Source organism: Epinephelus moara, chromosome 2 (genome assembly GCF_006386435.1).
Source record: "Epinephelus moara isolate mb chromosome 2, YSFRI_EMoa_1.0, whole genome shotgun sequence".
In the NCBI taxonomy this organism is placed as follows: Eukaryota; Metazoa; Chordata; class Actinopteri; order Perciformes; family Serranidae; genus Epinephelus; species Epinephelus moara.
In genome coordinates this window covers 28,870,764-28,887,656 of record NC_065507.1, presented here as the reverse complement: position 1 = coordinate 28,887,656, position 16,893 = coordinate 28,870,764, and the positions used below count along the sequence as shown (strand labels likewise).

General features: G+C 44.4%; 1 protein-coding gene across 2 annotated transcripts in view; it reads right to left on the bottom strand.

The window, feature by feature from the left end:
• robo1 (roundabout, axon guidance receptor, homolog 1 (Drosophila)) overlaps positions 1-16,893 on the bottom strand; it is a 267,974-nt gene that overhangs the window by 16,569 nt on the left and 234,512 nt on the right. For both annotated transcript variants that reach the window (XM_050062181.1, XM_050062191.1), the window contains 10 exons: positions 15,251-15,456; positions 13,205-13,286; positions 12,821-12,989; positions 12,559-12,725; positions 12,317-12,438; positions 10,385-10,616; positions 9,393-9,514; positions 6,733-6,904; positions 4,503-4,703; positions 806-832 (listed from right to left, as the gene is read on the bottom strand). In XM_050062181.1, the coding sequence (XP_049918138.1) occupies positions 806-832; positions 4,503-4,703; positions 6,733-6,904; positions 9,393-9,514; positions 10,385-10,616; positions 12,317-12,438; positions 12,559-12,725; positions 12,821-12,989; positions 13,205-13,286; positions 15,251-15,456 (1,500 nt within the window). The remainder of the gene's footprint in view (positions 1-805; positions 833-4,502; positions 4,704-6,732; positions 6,905-9,392; positions 9,515-10,384; positions 10,617-12,316; positions 12,439-12,558; positions 12,726-12,820; positions 12,990-13,204; positions 13,287-15,250; positions 15,457-16,893) is intronic.

Genomic DNA, 16,893 nt, shown 5'->3' with positions numbered 1-16,893 from the left:
CCAGCAGATTATGAAACAAGCTTGCAACTGATAAATTATTCTACCTGATTGCAAGCCTGGAGGCAGACACAAACAACACGGCTACTGTTTAGATATGATCCTGCACAGACAGGATCAGCTAGTGTAACCACAAACACAAACTGTACAGTACCGGTTCCTTCACTCTTCTTCTCCTGCTCTCACTTTTACTTCCTCTCACCCATTCACTGTCTCACATTTGCCACTAAGCACAGCCAACGCCCCTGACACACCTCTAGGGTACAAAGAACTTCAGGAGGATGAAAGTCCACATGTGAAAGAAAGAGGACTGTACATACAAACTCGTACAAAGAGAAAGATAGAGAGGCACAGAGAACTTTCTTTTATCTGTTTTACGCCGTGTCACTTCAATTCACAGATAACCTCCTTAGCGCCGCTGCCGCTTGCCTATCTAATTGGTGTGTTGGAGTGCTGGTGGTGTGTCATTCTCTTAAATCCCATCTGAGGGTTGCCAGCAGCCCTTTGATCAAGTTACCACTAGTTTTATCAGCCTCTCAGTAGTGTGGCCTGCGTCTCTTTAAACATTACGCTCTGACACAACTCAAACATTTGGTGGAGCATTTAATTCTAGGGTAGATCTTTAAGCTGTGCCATTGTTGGGCTCGTTTTATCCGCTCTCACCAAGTGTCCCTCACTGACTCCTCCAAAGTTAATGGCGTTTATCTATTAGGGCTGTTGCTGTTCCAGCCATTAAAAGAAGTGCTGTGAAAAGTCTAGTGCCGAATGAAAAAACAGACATCACGTAATGTTAAAAAAAGGTGCTTACCTGTTGGTGTGAATGTAAAGGACGGCACTGTTGGGACAGAAAGAAAAAGAAATTATTGAATTATTTGCATCAACACTGTCTGCATCAGTTCCTCTGTTCTGGGCTTCATCACCAAATAGTTTCTGTTACTGTACACAAATCCCCAAAAAGTATTTTAGCCTGTATTCACACGCTACTCCCTGCCCTCTTGTCTTTGATCCCTGCAGACATCCCTGCACCCCAACTGGGGGAAAGTGAGTGTTGAGCCAGCTGCTGGTTCAAATCCTGGCCCAGACTGTCAGAGGCCTGCTGGGCAGGGGTCACACACTGGGGAGATATCTGTTGCTATCTCTAACACTCACATCATCACCCACACAGCTCAATTACTCACACTTTGGCATGGAAGGGGCCCTTGTGCAACACATTAACATGCTGTAGGCAGATTTAGATTCAGTGTTGGCTGCTGTGGTCTGTAGGTATGTTCTGAAAATGTACTCTGCAAAAGAAGTGAGGAATGCAACAGTATGCATCACAGTTGATGCAACATTGCACCATGCTGGTAATCGCCCAGCGCGCTGCTTCGAGTATCTGCTCTATAGAAATGTTGCTGTCTGCCTTCAGCATACAGTATGAGACATCTGAGAGAGACATCTAAGACGAAAGGTACTGCTGTTGTCACATTTCCATTTCCTCAAACAATTCATTCATACAGCACCTGTGCCAACAAATGTCCTCTAAATGCCACAATCATCCTATTACGCTTGAATCTCTCCTCTCGATGCTCAAACAAGTCTAAAGATAGAAGCAGTTGGATGGCTTTTATCTGTTTGATGAATGCCTTTGAAGAGGGGACAGACTAACACTTGGTAGGCTAAACAGTGTGTGAGAAATGCAAACGTGATTGAAATCCATAAATTGGGTTCTTTTATGACACAAGAATGTCACAGATGTTCGATCCCTGGCTAGATGAAGCTGTAACTGAGCTACGACTCTTTGTTTAGTAATAATTTCTTTGCTGCAATCTTAAGCTTTTTTTGGCTGATTTGTTTGGACTATCTCTAACAAGATATTTTTGAGAATCTGTGCAGTATAGCAAAATAAAATTTGTATCACACAATGCCAACACATGAGCACTGTAAGGTTTGCATGACTGCATTCACTGCCAAAAAAAATGAGACAAAGCTATTTCAAATTCTTTAAAGTTTACAAATTTACATATATAATCTGTGAGAGACACCGCTGGCACAGACTGCAGCACACACATGCACACATACACAAGTCCCAATTCAGCCTATTTCACCCTGAGTGCAGATTGTTGCTTCATGTGGTTGCAATTATACTCTTTTCAAAACATTCTTAGTAACCAGTTCCAACAAAGACCGTGGCCTCTTGTGGTCTGGGTGCACGAGGAGGAGAGGGAGGAGAAGGCGGGGGTATGTCTGCCTACTGTGCCCCTGAAGAGCTTTGTGAGTTTATGTGTATAAACATCAACATATAGAATCACAGAGAGTCAGAGGGTAACCTCAGCCTACACAGTCTTCTGTGCCGCCTGGCCGCAGATCATTACTGCACAAGTCTTCAAAGCTGCTATTCTGTATAAGCGTGTTCCCTCTGAATAACCTCTGCTTGTACATTATTGGAGAAGAATACTGGTATTGTTTAAGAGGCCAAATTGAATCTCAGATTGCACATAATTTCTTCTCATAGCAACACTAACTCTGAAACCAAACAACATGCGACATCATATTAGCATTAGGGTGTTAAGAGACTTCAATGCAGTCAAATCAAGATAACGTTTCCATTCCAAGAAAGTTGGGAAGCTGTGTAAAACGTACATGAAAACAGGTTTGACGATTTGCAAATCTTGCTCAACATACAGTGTGGGAAATAGGTATTCAACATGTCTGTTTTTTGGTTATTAAACATGTTTCCAATGCAGCTATTCACATGACATTAGACCAAACATGTATATTAACTCAATAAAACTACACTAATGAAGAAAATGATCCATAAAGAATATGTGCAATAAAGTGGAATGAATCCGGGAAAAAAGTATTAAAATATACTGACTGCAATTTATTTAATACTTGAAGAGGCCTTTGTTTGCAGAGCCATTTCACGATGCTTCCTGTATGAAAAAAGCAATGTCTCACAGTGTTCAGATGGGATTTTGGCCCATTTATTCCACACAGACAGTCTGAAACCTTCAAGATTTTGGGAGGCCTGCTTGTGAATCATGAGAAAGAAATTTCACTTTCAAAACTTCAATTACCGTCCTCAGTTTCCAAACGCTTACTGAGTGTTGTAAAAAGAAAGGGTGATGTAACACAGCAGTAAACATGTACCTGTCCCAACTTTTTAAAATGTGGTGCAGGCGTCAAATTCAGAATAAGTATATTTACAAATAAACAGTCTATGAGTTATTGTCTTTGAGCTTTATTCAACTGAATACATGTCAAAAAGGATTAGCAAATCATGGCATTCTGTTTTTATTTGCATTTTAAACAGCATCCCAGCTTCTTTGGAATCAAGGTTGCATTCACTCTAATAAGAAAATCAACAGCTCTGACCATAATCACCCACACAGGTATGTGCAAAAGCTGTAAAAAACCACAGAGCTTAAGGAAAAGCTTAGCTGAGGTGTCTCTCACTTTCACATGACTCACAACGCCCACCATTAGCATGACTGCAGTGGATTTAGCACATGGATATTCTGTGTTTTCTGTGTGACAGCCACAGATTAGCAACAGCTAAGTCAGTCTATTGTCTGTGTGTGTGTCTCAAGGTTGAAGGGTGGATCTCCTCTAACCCTGGCAGTCAGCAGTAAACCTGAGCCCAGGAGTGGGTACGGTGCAGGTAGCGCTCACAGGCAGCAGCTGCACAGCCCAAGGCCACACATTAAACCAGCCCACACAAAAATGAGACGCAGAGAGAAAGGCTAATAGCTCTCTTTATACTCTAACTATTGTGGGCAGAGGTTGGGCATGTCATGAGCCCTGTCACTTTGACTCAAGTCAGGTACAAACACACTGCGTTACGCTGTGGCTACTCTGCGAGGGCTGAAATGCAGCCCAAACACACATGGTTAGGGATTTTTCAAAACATACGCTAAGTAGACGCTATTAACAGGATTGCTCAATTCAGCTCCTCCGTATCTAAAGGCCCCTCTCTAAAAGGACAGCAGGAATATTTCAAGCATGTGAAAATGTCAGCATGTCCTTGATAAAGAGGTATTATGGTAAGACATTCTCTCTCTCCCAGCACAGTCAGGAGGGAGTTGCTAAAAGGGGAGTTGTTGGACCTCAAAATGTACTTTACTGAAAACACTCTTCACACACCCTTGCAGAATCAGCGTGACAGAAGTATGAAAAAGAAATAAAAGACGTCTTCATGCAGCACTCTCAGCGGGAGCTCACATCACATCTTAAAGTACCCTACTGGAGAGTACTTTCAGTTAGACTTCACCTAGAGCACTCCACAAAGACAGCGCTCTGTGTGTGACAGGCAGGATGTGAGGTAGCTCGGCAGCATTTGGGATGAAGAAGATTGAGGGCACTGGTTTGAAACAGAAATGAACACAGTACCACACTAATAAATACTGCATTCATTTTTCTCACCAAATTCTGCAAGTGTGAAAACCTCTGACTTCAAACCAGCGCTGCACATCAGACATTTAGGTGCTAGTGTTGAATGTGTTCTGCTGCACTCATGTACTGACCCTTTCGTATGCCCGCATAGCTGCTGGAGAGGCCATTCCTCTTCTTGCGGTGTCTGTACAACCAGATGCTGAAGACCATGAGGATGATCCAACAAGCTGCTCCGATGCCTGCTATAAAGGCCGGCTGCTTGACCACATCTGAAATCTGCTGGGACAGAGGGTTCTCCAGGATCACGGTCTCTGTCATTCGCCCGGATGCATCTGAGGACGAGGAATGTCGGATCAGAATTAGACAGCATTAAAAAAAAAGGCGCAGTTGGTGGTACAAAATTGGAATAGCACATGCAAAACGAAGGGAGTTAGGGATGTGAAAACAGGAGGGAAATGTGTTATAAAACCTAAAGCCTGAAATAGGGAATATATAGTGGAAATAAATAGAGTCAGCATGGCACAAAAATATGAACATTCCTCCATCTCCTGACGCACAAAAAAAGATTCTTTATCTCAGCGGGTGTGTATGAGGCTGGGTTGTCGAAATGGGAGTCGTTTCTCTCTATTATTCAAAAGGCTTTCATCGCAAATCCCAGTCAACAATGGCAGGTGAGCAGACGAAAGCAACCAAAGACATTCAAACACAGCCTGTGTGCCACACAAGCCTGATGGAGCCCGATAGGAAAACACAGAGAGGCGTCATTTACACCCAGCAGTGGTGGCTTCATAATCACATAAATAAATCCAATGAGATCATCCTCAAATACAGACACCACAGTAATTAGCAAACTCGGGCACATCTGTGAAAAGCTGAGGTGTGAATGCCTTGAAGCTGTTGCTACTGTGAAATGCACTGTAAAGGCACCGTCTGTACGGCTGCTCACAACAACCCGCTCTCGGTCTGTTTTTCTCATCTGTCTATTCTCTCTGTGCTTCTCCCTCATGCGTGATACATGAAAGACTTCTTCGGGTTGCCCCAGCCCCCACCATTCTGAAATTTCTTCATGTTCGTGTTACTTTGTCTTCATCTCTTTTGCTCAAGTCTTTCATGTTGTAGCCACTCGTCTCTACCAACTCTCCAAGCCAGAGGCAAAAACACTTCCCCAATGAAACCAGCTCCCTGCCTTTACCCCTCCATATCCCTCTGTCTGTCTTTGTCTCAGTCACTCGCTCCACGTCTCCATTCGCCTGCCTCTCCCCTCGCTCCTCTGTCTTCTCAATCTGTGCCTCTGTCTGGCCGAGTGAACGGAGCATGCCAATGTGACTAAGCAGCCCACAAGGGACTGTACAGGTATCTAGGCTGGGATGACGCATACAAGCTCGGAGTGTGACAAATGCATTTGGGTGAAGCGCTGGTCCCCGAGGCACATTGTTCCACTCCAGTGTTGGAACATGGCAACAATCACCACAGGAACTCTTCAAGGGAGAGAAATTGTATCAGTCACAGCCGATGCTTCTTCATGCCCATCCCAGCCCACTCAATCACACATTTAAAACCAGATGGAGTTCTCTCTCTCTGCCTCATCCTGCAATTCATGTGTTTTCCATCCTTCTCCTGAGTAGGCCAGCTCAGAGCTTTGGGGAATATAAACTGACAAAACATCTCAAAATATCTGTCCGTCTAGACTAAAAGGACAACAAAACAAGAAATAAATTACAGCAACCGGCCCCACTGCAGCGTGCACTGTGTTTCTTAGCAGCATTAATAACACGTCATGTCTGAGCCCAGAGTGCAGGATTCATTATTGCCTTTGTTGTTTGAAGCAAAGCAGAGGCAGAAAACATTGCATCCTTGACTGGAGAGTGGAGCAGGGTGGGGCAGCCAGCTCAACAGCTGCCACACAGGAATTTAATGTGCCCGCGTTCATCACACTGCCAGCTACTGTAGCTAAAAGCCTTTCCAGTGCTCGGAACTGTAAAAGTTCCCTGTCATTCAAACTCATCACGCACTTCCGTGGCAAGTTTGATGATGTTTGTATAATGGTAATCACTTCAATTACTGTTTTTAAGCATCGCTGTTGATAACGAACAGAAAAAACAGGCAGAGGCTTGAACATGTCCGTTACTACAAAGAAAGGAATCACATAACTGCCTGTTTACTTGGCAGAAAATCACATCACAAAAAGGCTCTTAATTTGAGATGACTGGATTAATGCCATAATTATTTGTCAGATGATTGAGCTTCATTCTGTGTGAATGGATTGCCAGAGGACAAACAAAGCAAATGTATCCACCAGAGGAAAAACAAAACCATTATACGACCTCCTGTGAGAGAGAACTAAAGGTTGTTTCAACTCACCAAGCTGAAAGAAGGTGATATCGCTCTTGACCCCAGGACCCGCCCCAGTGCTGGCTGCTACCTCCACGCTGTAGCGGATCCCCGGGGCCAGGCTGGGAATCAGCACGGATAAGGTTGAGCCGTCAACTGTACGGTTGATGTGGTACCTGCTCTCATTCCCCAAGCACCAAATCTGCCATAACAGAGACAAATAGAAAGCAGAGATTGAAGCAATATTATGAAGGTTCTGTGACAACATCCAGTTTGGTAGCCGCCACCAACCTGTGTCTTTATAATTGGCCGGTGCTGTTATCGCAACATGTCAGCACACCGCGGGTATTGTGTTACATCTCTGAGGCTGGAAAACATTTCACAAAATGGCTTTATGTGTTACGGCCTGCGCTCAACACAGGGTCAGTATGAGCTGACGTAGCCATAACATGTCTCAGTGTAGCCTTAAACCCATGAAAAACAAATGGGGATCAGTAATCACCACCATAACCCAATTTCAGCAGAAGCTAAGTGCTGTCACTCCCAGAAAGGAGAGCGGCCTCGCAGGCTGACTCACACCAGGGCCACAAAGAGAAGCATACATTCACCTCAGCGTGAAGCCTGGAGACCTCCACATCCTGAAGCCCTGACATTCTGCTTACTTAACCCCCCACCTCCTCCCATCAGTTAACCAGGTTAACATACACACTTCCTCGGGTCTGTACTATGCACGTGTGAATGTGTTTGCCTGTCCGTGATGGAACTACAAACCCCTGAAATTTTCTGTGTATCTTAAAAATTGCGGTGAGTGGTGGAAGCGCCGCTAGGGACCGGGCTCGGTAATGAGCAGGGAACACTCTCGAGCTGGACTTAAAAACCATGAAATTACTCTAAAGCCTATCACCAGAAAACATTTACCTGGAAAATTAACAGTGGCTTAACTTTTTCACTCGCTCTGCCTCATCTCCTCCTCTGCCACTAACCTATATTCCTTGTGACGCAAAAAGGCTTTCCAATTAAAATACAGGACTTCCACTGCATAATGTATGAGTGGACAGCGCTGTCCAATGTGAGGTCATTACAAACGGAGCATACATTATCAAGTGAGGAGGAGGGAAAGGGGACTCAGAGAGAGGTGCTGTAGGTTGAAGGATGCATTAGCAGAGCACAGGAATGACTGGAATTATAATGGAGGTCTCACCATTATTATAGCTTATTGTCCTCCACTCTACTACATACAATATCATCTGCATTTACATGGATGTCTAAACTAAATCATATCATACCTATAGTGAAGTTCAGTTTTATGTAGTTGGTAGTGGGGTTGCGAATTGTAAACACCTGCTTATACCAATCAATACCAAATGCATTTGTCCTCAGTCAAAGCCCACGGCAACATATGCATTTACTCAGACAGCATTTTAAAGTGTATCAATTCATTGATTAAAATCCACGTTTTCAATCAATTTTTTCGATTAATCGTTGTCATTCCTAGTTGGTACATTCAAAATGGTTAAAGGTACACTTTGCTGATTTTCAACCAGCTTTGTAACAATGTGGGTTAAATGTGTAAATGAACTGTGGAAAACTTCCCATCATCTTATCTCTCCCTGCTCAAATGCATCATCCAGCATATTTTTGCTATACTTCTGTATATTCAGAAACCTGCCACCACAGATGCAAGCATAAAGAAGCAGAGGGGGAGATGCCACCCCCCACAATACAGACTAAACTCTGATCAAACTGTAAAACTAGGCTGCGCTGGTCAAATATAATCCAAGACGCTGTTACTACATTGCTTATTTTTTGCCTTAAATCTCTTCAGAAACATGTTTTAGTGCACTGTTTGGCTGTAATACGAGAATTTGGCCTCATACTGTTCCTGTACAAACAGAGGCTGAACACACTGTGATCAAACAGTAAATCTGAGCAGTGCTGATAAAATAGAAACCAAGATTCTATAACTGTTCTATAACTGTAACTTATTACGCCTATTTGATCAGGTGCAGTGCAGTGCATTCTGGTAGTTGTATGTTTTCTACCCTACTGAGCAAAAGCAAATGCCACAGCTGCTTTTCTGTTTTCTCTGTTCATGTAGCACCAATTTCAAAGGCATATGCATCTTTCTACTGCATAGACAGCTCATTTCTTATGTAAAGACCATTTTCAAGCAGTAATATACTTCCTTGAATCTTTAAATGTTTTAATTTGTATCAATACAAATAAATAGATTTAAAAAAAAAAAATGTCATGGAGGGCCGAAAATGTTAAGCCCACTGAACACAAAATTATCTGTAATCATCAAAGCCTGACTACTATAAGATTAAAAAAATTAAAAAGAAACCTGTCAACAGTTACCACAGAAATTGCCTTTGGGGTGCCACAAGATGTGTGGGTCTACCATCTCCACCAGATGGCACTGTTTCACAACACTTTCCACCAGCTCCCTGCTTTTGACTCCCCTCCTCTCTTGTCTGTGTGTCTCTGTCATCACAGAGGAGGAGCACTGAGGAGGGTACAAAGGTGTGCCTCAACCAGGAATTCATTACCTTTCCATGTCTGTGCATTGTCTCTCTCTCTGTTATCTGCTCTGTCTGCATCCCTGTTTGTGTCTCCTTTGTGTGTCTCTACAATAAGAGTCCCACTTGCTCAGACCTGAGGTAGCTGCTGGCTGTGTTTTTTTTTGTTACCTTGTACTCCTGGACCACCCCATTCTGCTCCTCTTCTGGAGGGGGTTGCCAGGAGACCAGGATGGCGGTCCCATTGTCCCCGCTTTCCGCCACTGTAACCTCACGAGGAGGGGCACTGGGGGCTGTGGGGGGTAGACAAAAGATAAAACACACACCTTCATTGCATGCAGCTTCCTCCTGTCTCCCCTCATCCCATTTAGCTGTCAGGGTCTCTATGTTAGACTGAAGCTGAGGTGAGAACAAAGGGCTAATAATCAAAATTACAATGCTTTTATCTGAAAGCTGAGTTTGTTTAATACAAGTGCTTTTGTGGGTAAATGGAAGCAAATAACTGTTTACTCAAAACAGACAGGGAGTTATGACGGTGGGGTGTATGGCGTGTGTGAACGACAACCTGCGGTCCAAGGGTAATTAAACTGAAATAATTATGAATGCAACATAAAAGACGTAATCACAGTGTGAGCGAGTGTTGTAAAAACAGGCTTTTTTTTTTCTTACGGGAGAACAAACATTATGTTTAGAGCTCCGAAAACAATTATCAACAAAATTGGGAACAAAGGAGAATCCGGCAAAAAAAGATCAAAACACTCCCACACATGCAACACACACAGACACTCTCTAGTAAACACTCTGCACTCACATTTCTCTTAACTGCTCGCTACAGATTAAAATTTGCAGTTGGGTTTCAACCAAACCTCATGAGACTGCCACAACCACACCCTAAGAGAAATTAGTATAACACTTGCACTGGAGTGTTGTATATGGGCTTCCATAGGGCCTTTAAAGGGCTCAGCATCCACACTAGCATGCTTGAATACACCACATTTGAACATAACATAATCCTGCCCTCGCAGCCTGCTGTGAACAGCTGTTGTATGCTCGCACACATGCAAGCTGTGCATATAAAATCGTGTAAACATGAAAACATGCGTGCACACATGCAAGCACTAAAGCGAACTCGCACACAGGCACACACGTTCACTTCCCCCCACCTTCCTCCAGCGTCTTGCCAATTTTGACATCACTGTCTGTTCCCTGGAATTCATTGAAGAAGGGGCGGACTTTGAATTCGTATGTGACTCCCTTCCGAAGCTGCGGCACGACGGCGCTGTCCTCCCCAGGGGTGCGCACCTCGAACACAGCCCATTCGCTCCTCTGCAGCCCCTCCGGTGAAGGCCTATACATCACCTTGTAGCCCTGGATGTACTGCGACTGCTGCTCCACCTTGTGAAACGGCACGGGGAACACAGACAAAGGCAGCGTCAGATTGACTTCATCAGCTGCATCGCAGTTCACAGTGGAAAACTATACAGTCATGTAACAGACTGTAGCATCACTTGACAGCTATGGGTTCGTGCAACAGATACATCAGGCGTTGGATGCAATGGGGTGCTAACTCATCCCATCACCCCTCTGTTTATCCATCCACATCTAAATCTCTCGTTTTTGACTGTCTGTCTATGCGCCATTTGGAGCAGCAGCGATTTGTGCAAACCGCAGTATGAGGTCATTGGCCAGAGGTTCCTCTAAGTCTGGAGCTGGTTAAATAGGGCCCAGGCTCCCAGAACAGCCTGTCTCATCCTGTCCTGCTCTCCAGTGTACTGACTGGCTGCTGATGTCAAGGAAGATGGGGAAAAGTGGATCTTTATACAGAGTTTAATAGCATCTGATGTTGCTAAATAAAGCGGGTAAATGTAATTGGTAAGACATTTGTCTGTTAGTTTAATCTAGGTATAACTAACGTTGCCATGTGATCCAGCACGGTTTGAGAAAAGAATAACCCGTATGCTAATATCCTTACGACTCCCCGTGGAAGGCGAGCAGCACTGGCTTGTAAAGATTTTAGTGATTTCTTTATCCCTCCCCTGTAAAATATGCTGCCGGCTCAGGTGGTCTTCATTAGCCGGAAAACCGTGCAACCAGTTACCACTACACAAAGGAAAATGTAAAACCATGAAACTCCACATTGGGAATAGATTTAACCCCACAAAACAAGGAAACTGGTGCGCTTGACTATAATGTCAGTCTCCCTCATGTTGTGTTTTTTTTAGGAACATTCCAAGGAGACAAGGTAACTGGGCAGTAATGTTTTAAATCAGTCATGACATGTCAGTATCCTTTTCACATTTCCTCAGTCCCATTCATCACTCACTATGGCACTTCATAATACCTGGGAATGTAGGGGTGGCCTTATGTCAAAAGGCAAAACAGGGACTGTTCTTACTTTTCAGTAACTAATATCTACACTGTAAGGTGGACAGCATTGCTATATTGTCCCATAATTTAATAATAATAAAATATACACTGACCAGATCAGTCACAGGTGGACATTAGTACTTCATATTCAGATTGTACCAGTAAAGAAAAGCCACCATAAACTCCCAGTTCTACTTCTTCCTCTCCCACCTATCCGTTTTAACATCTGTAAGCCATTTCCACTTAAGAGCATGAGCTGGCCGCCTCTTCCTTCTCACTTGTATTATTTTAACAGCCGTCAAGTGTTTTCAATCTGAGAGGGCACAGGCTGGCACGCCACACACTGCTGCACGGTCCTACGTGGCCCACAGAAGGCTGGGCTCTGTAGTCTGGCTTTTGGGCCGTTGAGTGGCCCGCTGTGGGCGAAGCTGCAGATTTTTGGTCTCTGGCCAGTCGACCAGTTCAGGCTCGTGCCAGATGGACACTAAGAACACTTGGACTGTGTTCCAAGCTGCTCTCCGCAGTGCCTTCCTTCCTCTGTAGGGTGCTAGGATGTTAGCACATTAGCTCGACTGAGTGGCCTGACAAATTGACCATGGGCGTATCGCTAAACTAACCTCGGAGCTTTGGTGACCGGCTATGCCAATGATCCATATGGCAATCTGTAGCTGGCTGCAGCTGTCTAAAGAAAAATGCAAAAATGCATTTGTGGGGAAAAGGATACTCACTGTCCACTGCACCCTGACTGATGAGGAGGAGAGAATGGTGGGGTTGTGCAGGTGGATGACCACTTCTCCCAACTCCCTTTGGATCTGACGGTGGTCCACACCCTGACTGGTTGGAGGGATATCTGTGCGGTATGCAAAAGCACAAACATGCTAAATGAATAATCTGCTCTTAAATTACAAAAAAAAGCACAACACTGCTGCACTGTACATTAAAATCACATCAGTAAAAAGGCAGTTCTCACCTTGTGTTTTCACAGCATCAGTTATAGGGCTGGGATCACTCAGCCCATAGGCATTGGCTGCCCGTACTAAGAAGAGGTAGACTGCACTGGGCTTCAAGCCCTTCAGTACAAATGACTCAGTTTTCACATGCTCTGCCAAGGTCTGCCAGCTGCTCCCTGATGCATGACTGTGGACACACAATACAGAGAACCCAGGTTTAAAAGATTTGATTAAGGCCGTGCAGTTATTTTGTTGATTTATCTTTAAGCCGATCAGTTTCACCTGAAGGCCTCTATTATATAGGAGGTGGGTGTGGCTCCAGCATTAAGGTTAGGTCTCCAGGAAAGGGCAACGGAGGTGCGGGTAACGTCAGTGACCTCAGGTTTGGAAGGCGCACTGGGGATCAAGTTTGGGTCAGTAGGTCTGTTTGGCTGGACTGGGACTCCAAATTCTTAATAAAGAACAGAGAGAAGAAAAGAAACAGAGGAGAATGTAGTTTATTGCTGTTTCCCAGTAAACAAAGGCATGCAAAACATCTCCATTACCTCTCTTATTTAGCTTGTTCTTTCAGAGCAGAACAACAATATTAAAACACATAAAATGTTCATGTTTCATTAGAAAACTCCTGCTGATGAACACTAAACCTCAATATTGGGTTTGGCATACCGTGGACCTCTAAGTAGGCTTTCCACGAGGCCTCTCCGCTGGGCGTGGAGGCGATGCAGGTGTAGGTACCAGTGTCACCAAGCTGGAGCACAAGAGAGGAGGATATTTAGTTAAACAGAAATCACAGTTTCCTGAACTAGTAGCGGTGTCTTTCCCTTTTTCTGCCCATTGCTATCTTCCCCTCCCGCCACCACTGCTCTGCTTATTGACATTCTGGTGGAGTCTGTCGCAGGCAGCTGTCATTGCCTGATAATCTCAATATCATCTCTTTCATAGCGGAAACTGGGGGAAAGCAGCTGGAAAGGCCAAGTGGCAGACCATTCCTAGTCAAATGGAAAATATTTTCACAGGATCAGAGACTAATTGGAGACCTTTTTCTCTCTCTACCATCCCCCTGAGTACCAAACATGGAAGCCACTGCTCTGTGCAACAGATGTGATGACAGGCTGTACTGAAGATATATGGAAGAACCTTGATTATTCATAAACTTTACGATATAAAAAGAAAGTCGGGTAGAGTGGAGCTCAGTATGCATGGGTGAACTACAGTGTAGTAATTTGCAGTTAAGTTAAATTTTAGTTCAGGAACCACACAACACCAAAAAGCACTCAGAGAGCTTATACAGTACGTCTCTCTCTAAGGCTGGCTTGGTTATTTTAATAGTGGAAAATGAAATTTGCATCAGATTTGGATCTGCATCAAAATACACATAGAGAGAAACAATCATTTGGTACATTTGCTAGATTGTTTTCACTCAACATGGAGTAGTTCATGAGAAAAGCTGAAAAAAAACAACAAAACCCTCTCTCTGTCACAAAATTCTTGGATCGCCACCTGGACTCTGGATCCAAACCAAAAACGAATCATTTGTTGCTTGGCTCGTGGCCTAAATGTCCTCCAAATTTAATTGAAATTGGTTCACAAGTTTCTGGGATGGTCCGCTAGCTAACAGGCTAATAAACAAAACACAAAACATAACCCTGCTGGCAAAGGTACATGGCAGATTTTCACACTGCTGCATTTTTTAAAAGATGTCTGTCAACTGCAGTCAAAGTCTGTGGGTGAGATAAATAATTCTGTTGTGGTTTGTTGGTGATGCATAGTACGCTAAGGGCTACTGTGCTGGAGTGTAAACAAAAGAAAGAGAGGAAACCAGAGTGAAATAAATTGTTTGAGTAACTGACTGTGAACATGTCCTGCCAACGACCCTCAAGGTGCGTAGTTCTTTTGTCTGGCAGCTACAAAAAATGTATTAAAACTCCGTAACAATAACACTCAAGCGACCACATTAATAAAATAAATTGCCTCACGCATCAAAAACATCTTCATTAAAATGATGTCAGGCAGAAATGACAAGTTCATTAATGTAAAGTGCCTGCGGAGTTTCCTGGGCTACAGCGGGAGAGGGGTGTCAGACGCATCCCCTCCTGCCTGCCTCGCACTGGCGGCCCAATCACACTGCAATCTTGTCACCACAAGATATGCCAGCGCTCATCAGAACTCCGCAGACTGACGCGAACTCTGACCCCGTGACGCCTCCATCTGGAGGAGACGTCAGCACCCCCTACTTGTCTCTCCCCGAGAGTGTGTTCAGCATCACGCAGCTTGCCATCACACACACGTACGCGCTCGCACACAAAATTACACACAAAACCCACTGTGCTCGCTGACTGACAGGAACTACAGACTGTTCGACTTCACAGAGTCCATTTCAAACCCGCGACAACTGACTGACAGCCCACTGAGGGCTGGTTGCTGGCAGGGAACACATGCTTTATTTACCAACCAGCGGGGGTTTGCCCGACACATTATGGATGTGATATGGACAACTTTGAAGTTTATTTGAATGAATTCTGACATTAAAGGCAGCCTTAATAAAAAAATCTCGATTAAAAACACAATTATATTTCTATATAAATATAAAAAATACAAAGCATGTTCATATGTTTATAGTCCAAATGTCACAGAACAGTACTGGTCCCTGTGATGTTATTTGATGTTTAAAGGGGATCTGAGCATGTTTGTACATGTGTGCAGGTGTCTTACCTTTGCATAGCGTATCTGCAGCGAGCCTGTGTCCAGCTGTTTCACCCTGGAGTCATGTGTGGACACCAGGACACCATCCTTCCTCCACAGGATGGTGGGGGTGGGGTTTCCTGTTGCCACACAGTTGAGGACCACTGTGCCGTCCACAGCCACCGTCTGATTGGTAGGGCCCTGTCGGATAACCGGTGGCGGGCGGTCTGACACAACTGTATGAGGAGGAAGGGGAATGAGCAATTATGTGGGGAGGTGGAGGGAGAAAAACTGTGAAGGTGTTCATGTGCTGTAGCAGGCACAGCAGAGGAGAACAGCGGATTCAGACAATTACATCCAGCTTGTGTGAGAAAACACACAAAAGGCAGAGAATCTGCCAAACAGCGTGTAGCAATGTAAGCATGTGAAAACTGCAAGGGTAGTGGGAGAGGAATTAAATCCAATTTGAAGAACTGGAAACAATTTTCTAATCATTCAGCAGCAGGAGTCGAACTTAGCCAAATAAAAGCAGCGTAATTAAAATGAAACAGCCTCAGATACTTCAGTCTTCTCGCTGCCGCTCCAACAGACGCCTGGCACTACCCATATGAACGCTCGCGGCCAACAATCCCCTGGCCCATCCCCCAGCCATAAAACACAAAACAAGGGAGAAAATGCTTAAAAAACATCTAGCCCGAACAGACAATGTTATTTGCATGAGGACGTTTAAACTCCTCCTCCCTGCCTCCGAGCCTGTGAACCCTGGCTGTTCAACCAGCATGCACAAACAACAAAGACATAGAAAGAAAACATGTATTTGACAGAGAGAGAGAAAGGCTGTAATGTGCAGAGAAAAGAGGAGGCAACAGGAGAAGATGTGAGAGAAACTTTAATTACATGCACCCGATAGTTTTTTACATTTTTATTTTTTCTCTACACTAGTTATTCATCATCCTCCTGCTATAGGTTGTCTGCCTCCCTCTGATTATTATCATTCATTGCACTATTGATGACTATTCCTGTCAGCCCCACTGATTTACTAGCAAGTTACATTCAGTGAGGGGCAATCAAATTAATACCTAACACAGTAAAAGGCAACACATAATGATGTATGTATGTGTGCATAGATCCTCAGAACCATGCTGCGGTGTAATCTTTGGGCCGCTTTGTCTTTGCTTTTGTGCCGGGGATGGTGCAATTACTAAAACATTGTCAGCATGACCTGTAATTACCAGATCTGCCTGCGGAGAAGTGGTGGCCTCAGAGCGGCCCGCTCACTTTAATAACTGTTATTATTATCCAGAGAGCATGACAGGATGAGAGAGAGAAGAGGGGAGCGAGATGGAGCATACCATTGTAGGCCTGAAATGAAGAAGGACATTTGGTAAATGAAGGGATGAATCTAGGTGTGTCATAGACAAAATAATAGCTGCCCAGATCGCTGTGGGAATGGTGGAAATGAAGCCAAGGTTAGTCCACCAGGCTGACAGGGATTGGCTAGCAGAGTAATTAGAGGACCCAATCCAGACCTCACCACACAGCCACAGTCTTCCAACGGTAGACAGCAGCAAGCCAGCCATGGAATACCGAAGGAGACATTAGCCAGTGTGAAGCCAGCGAAGCCAAATACTGAGCCACGGTCTGGGTGCACAGGCACCAGAGAGTCTCTACCT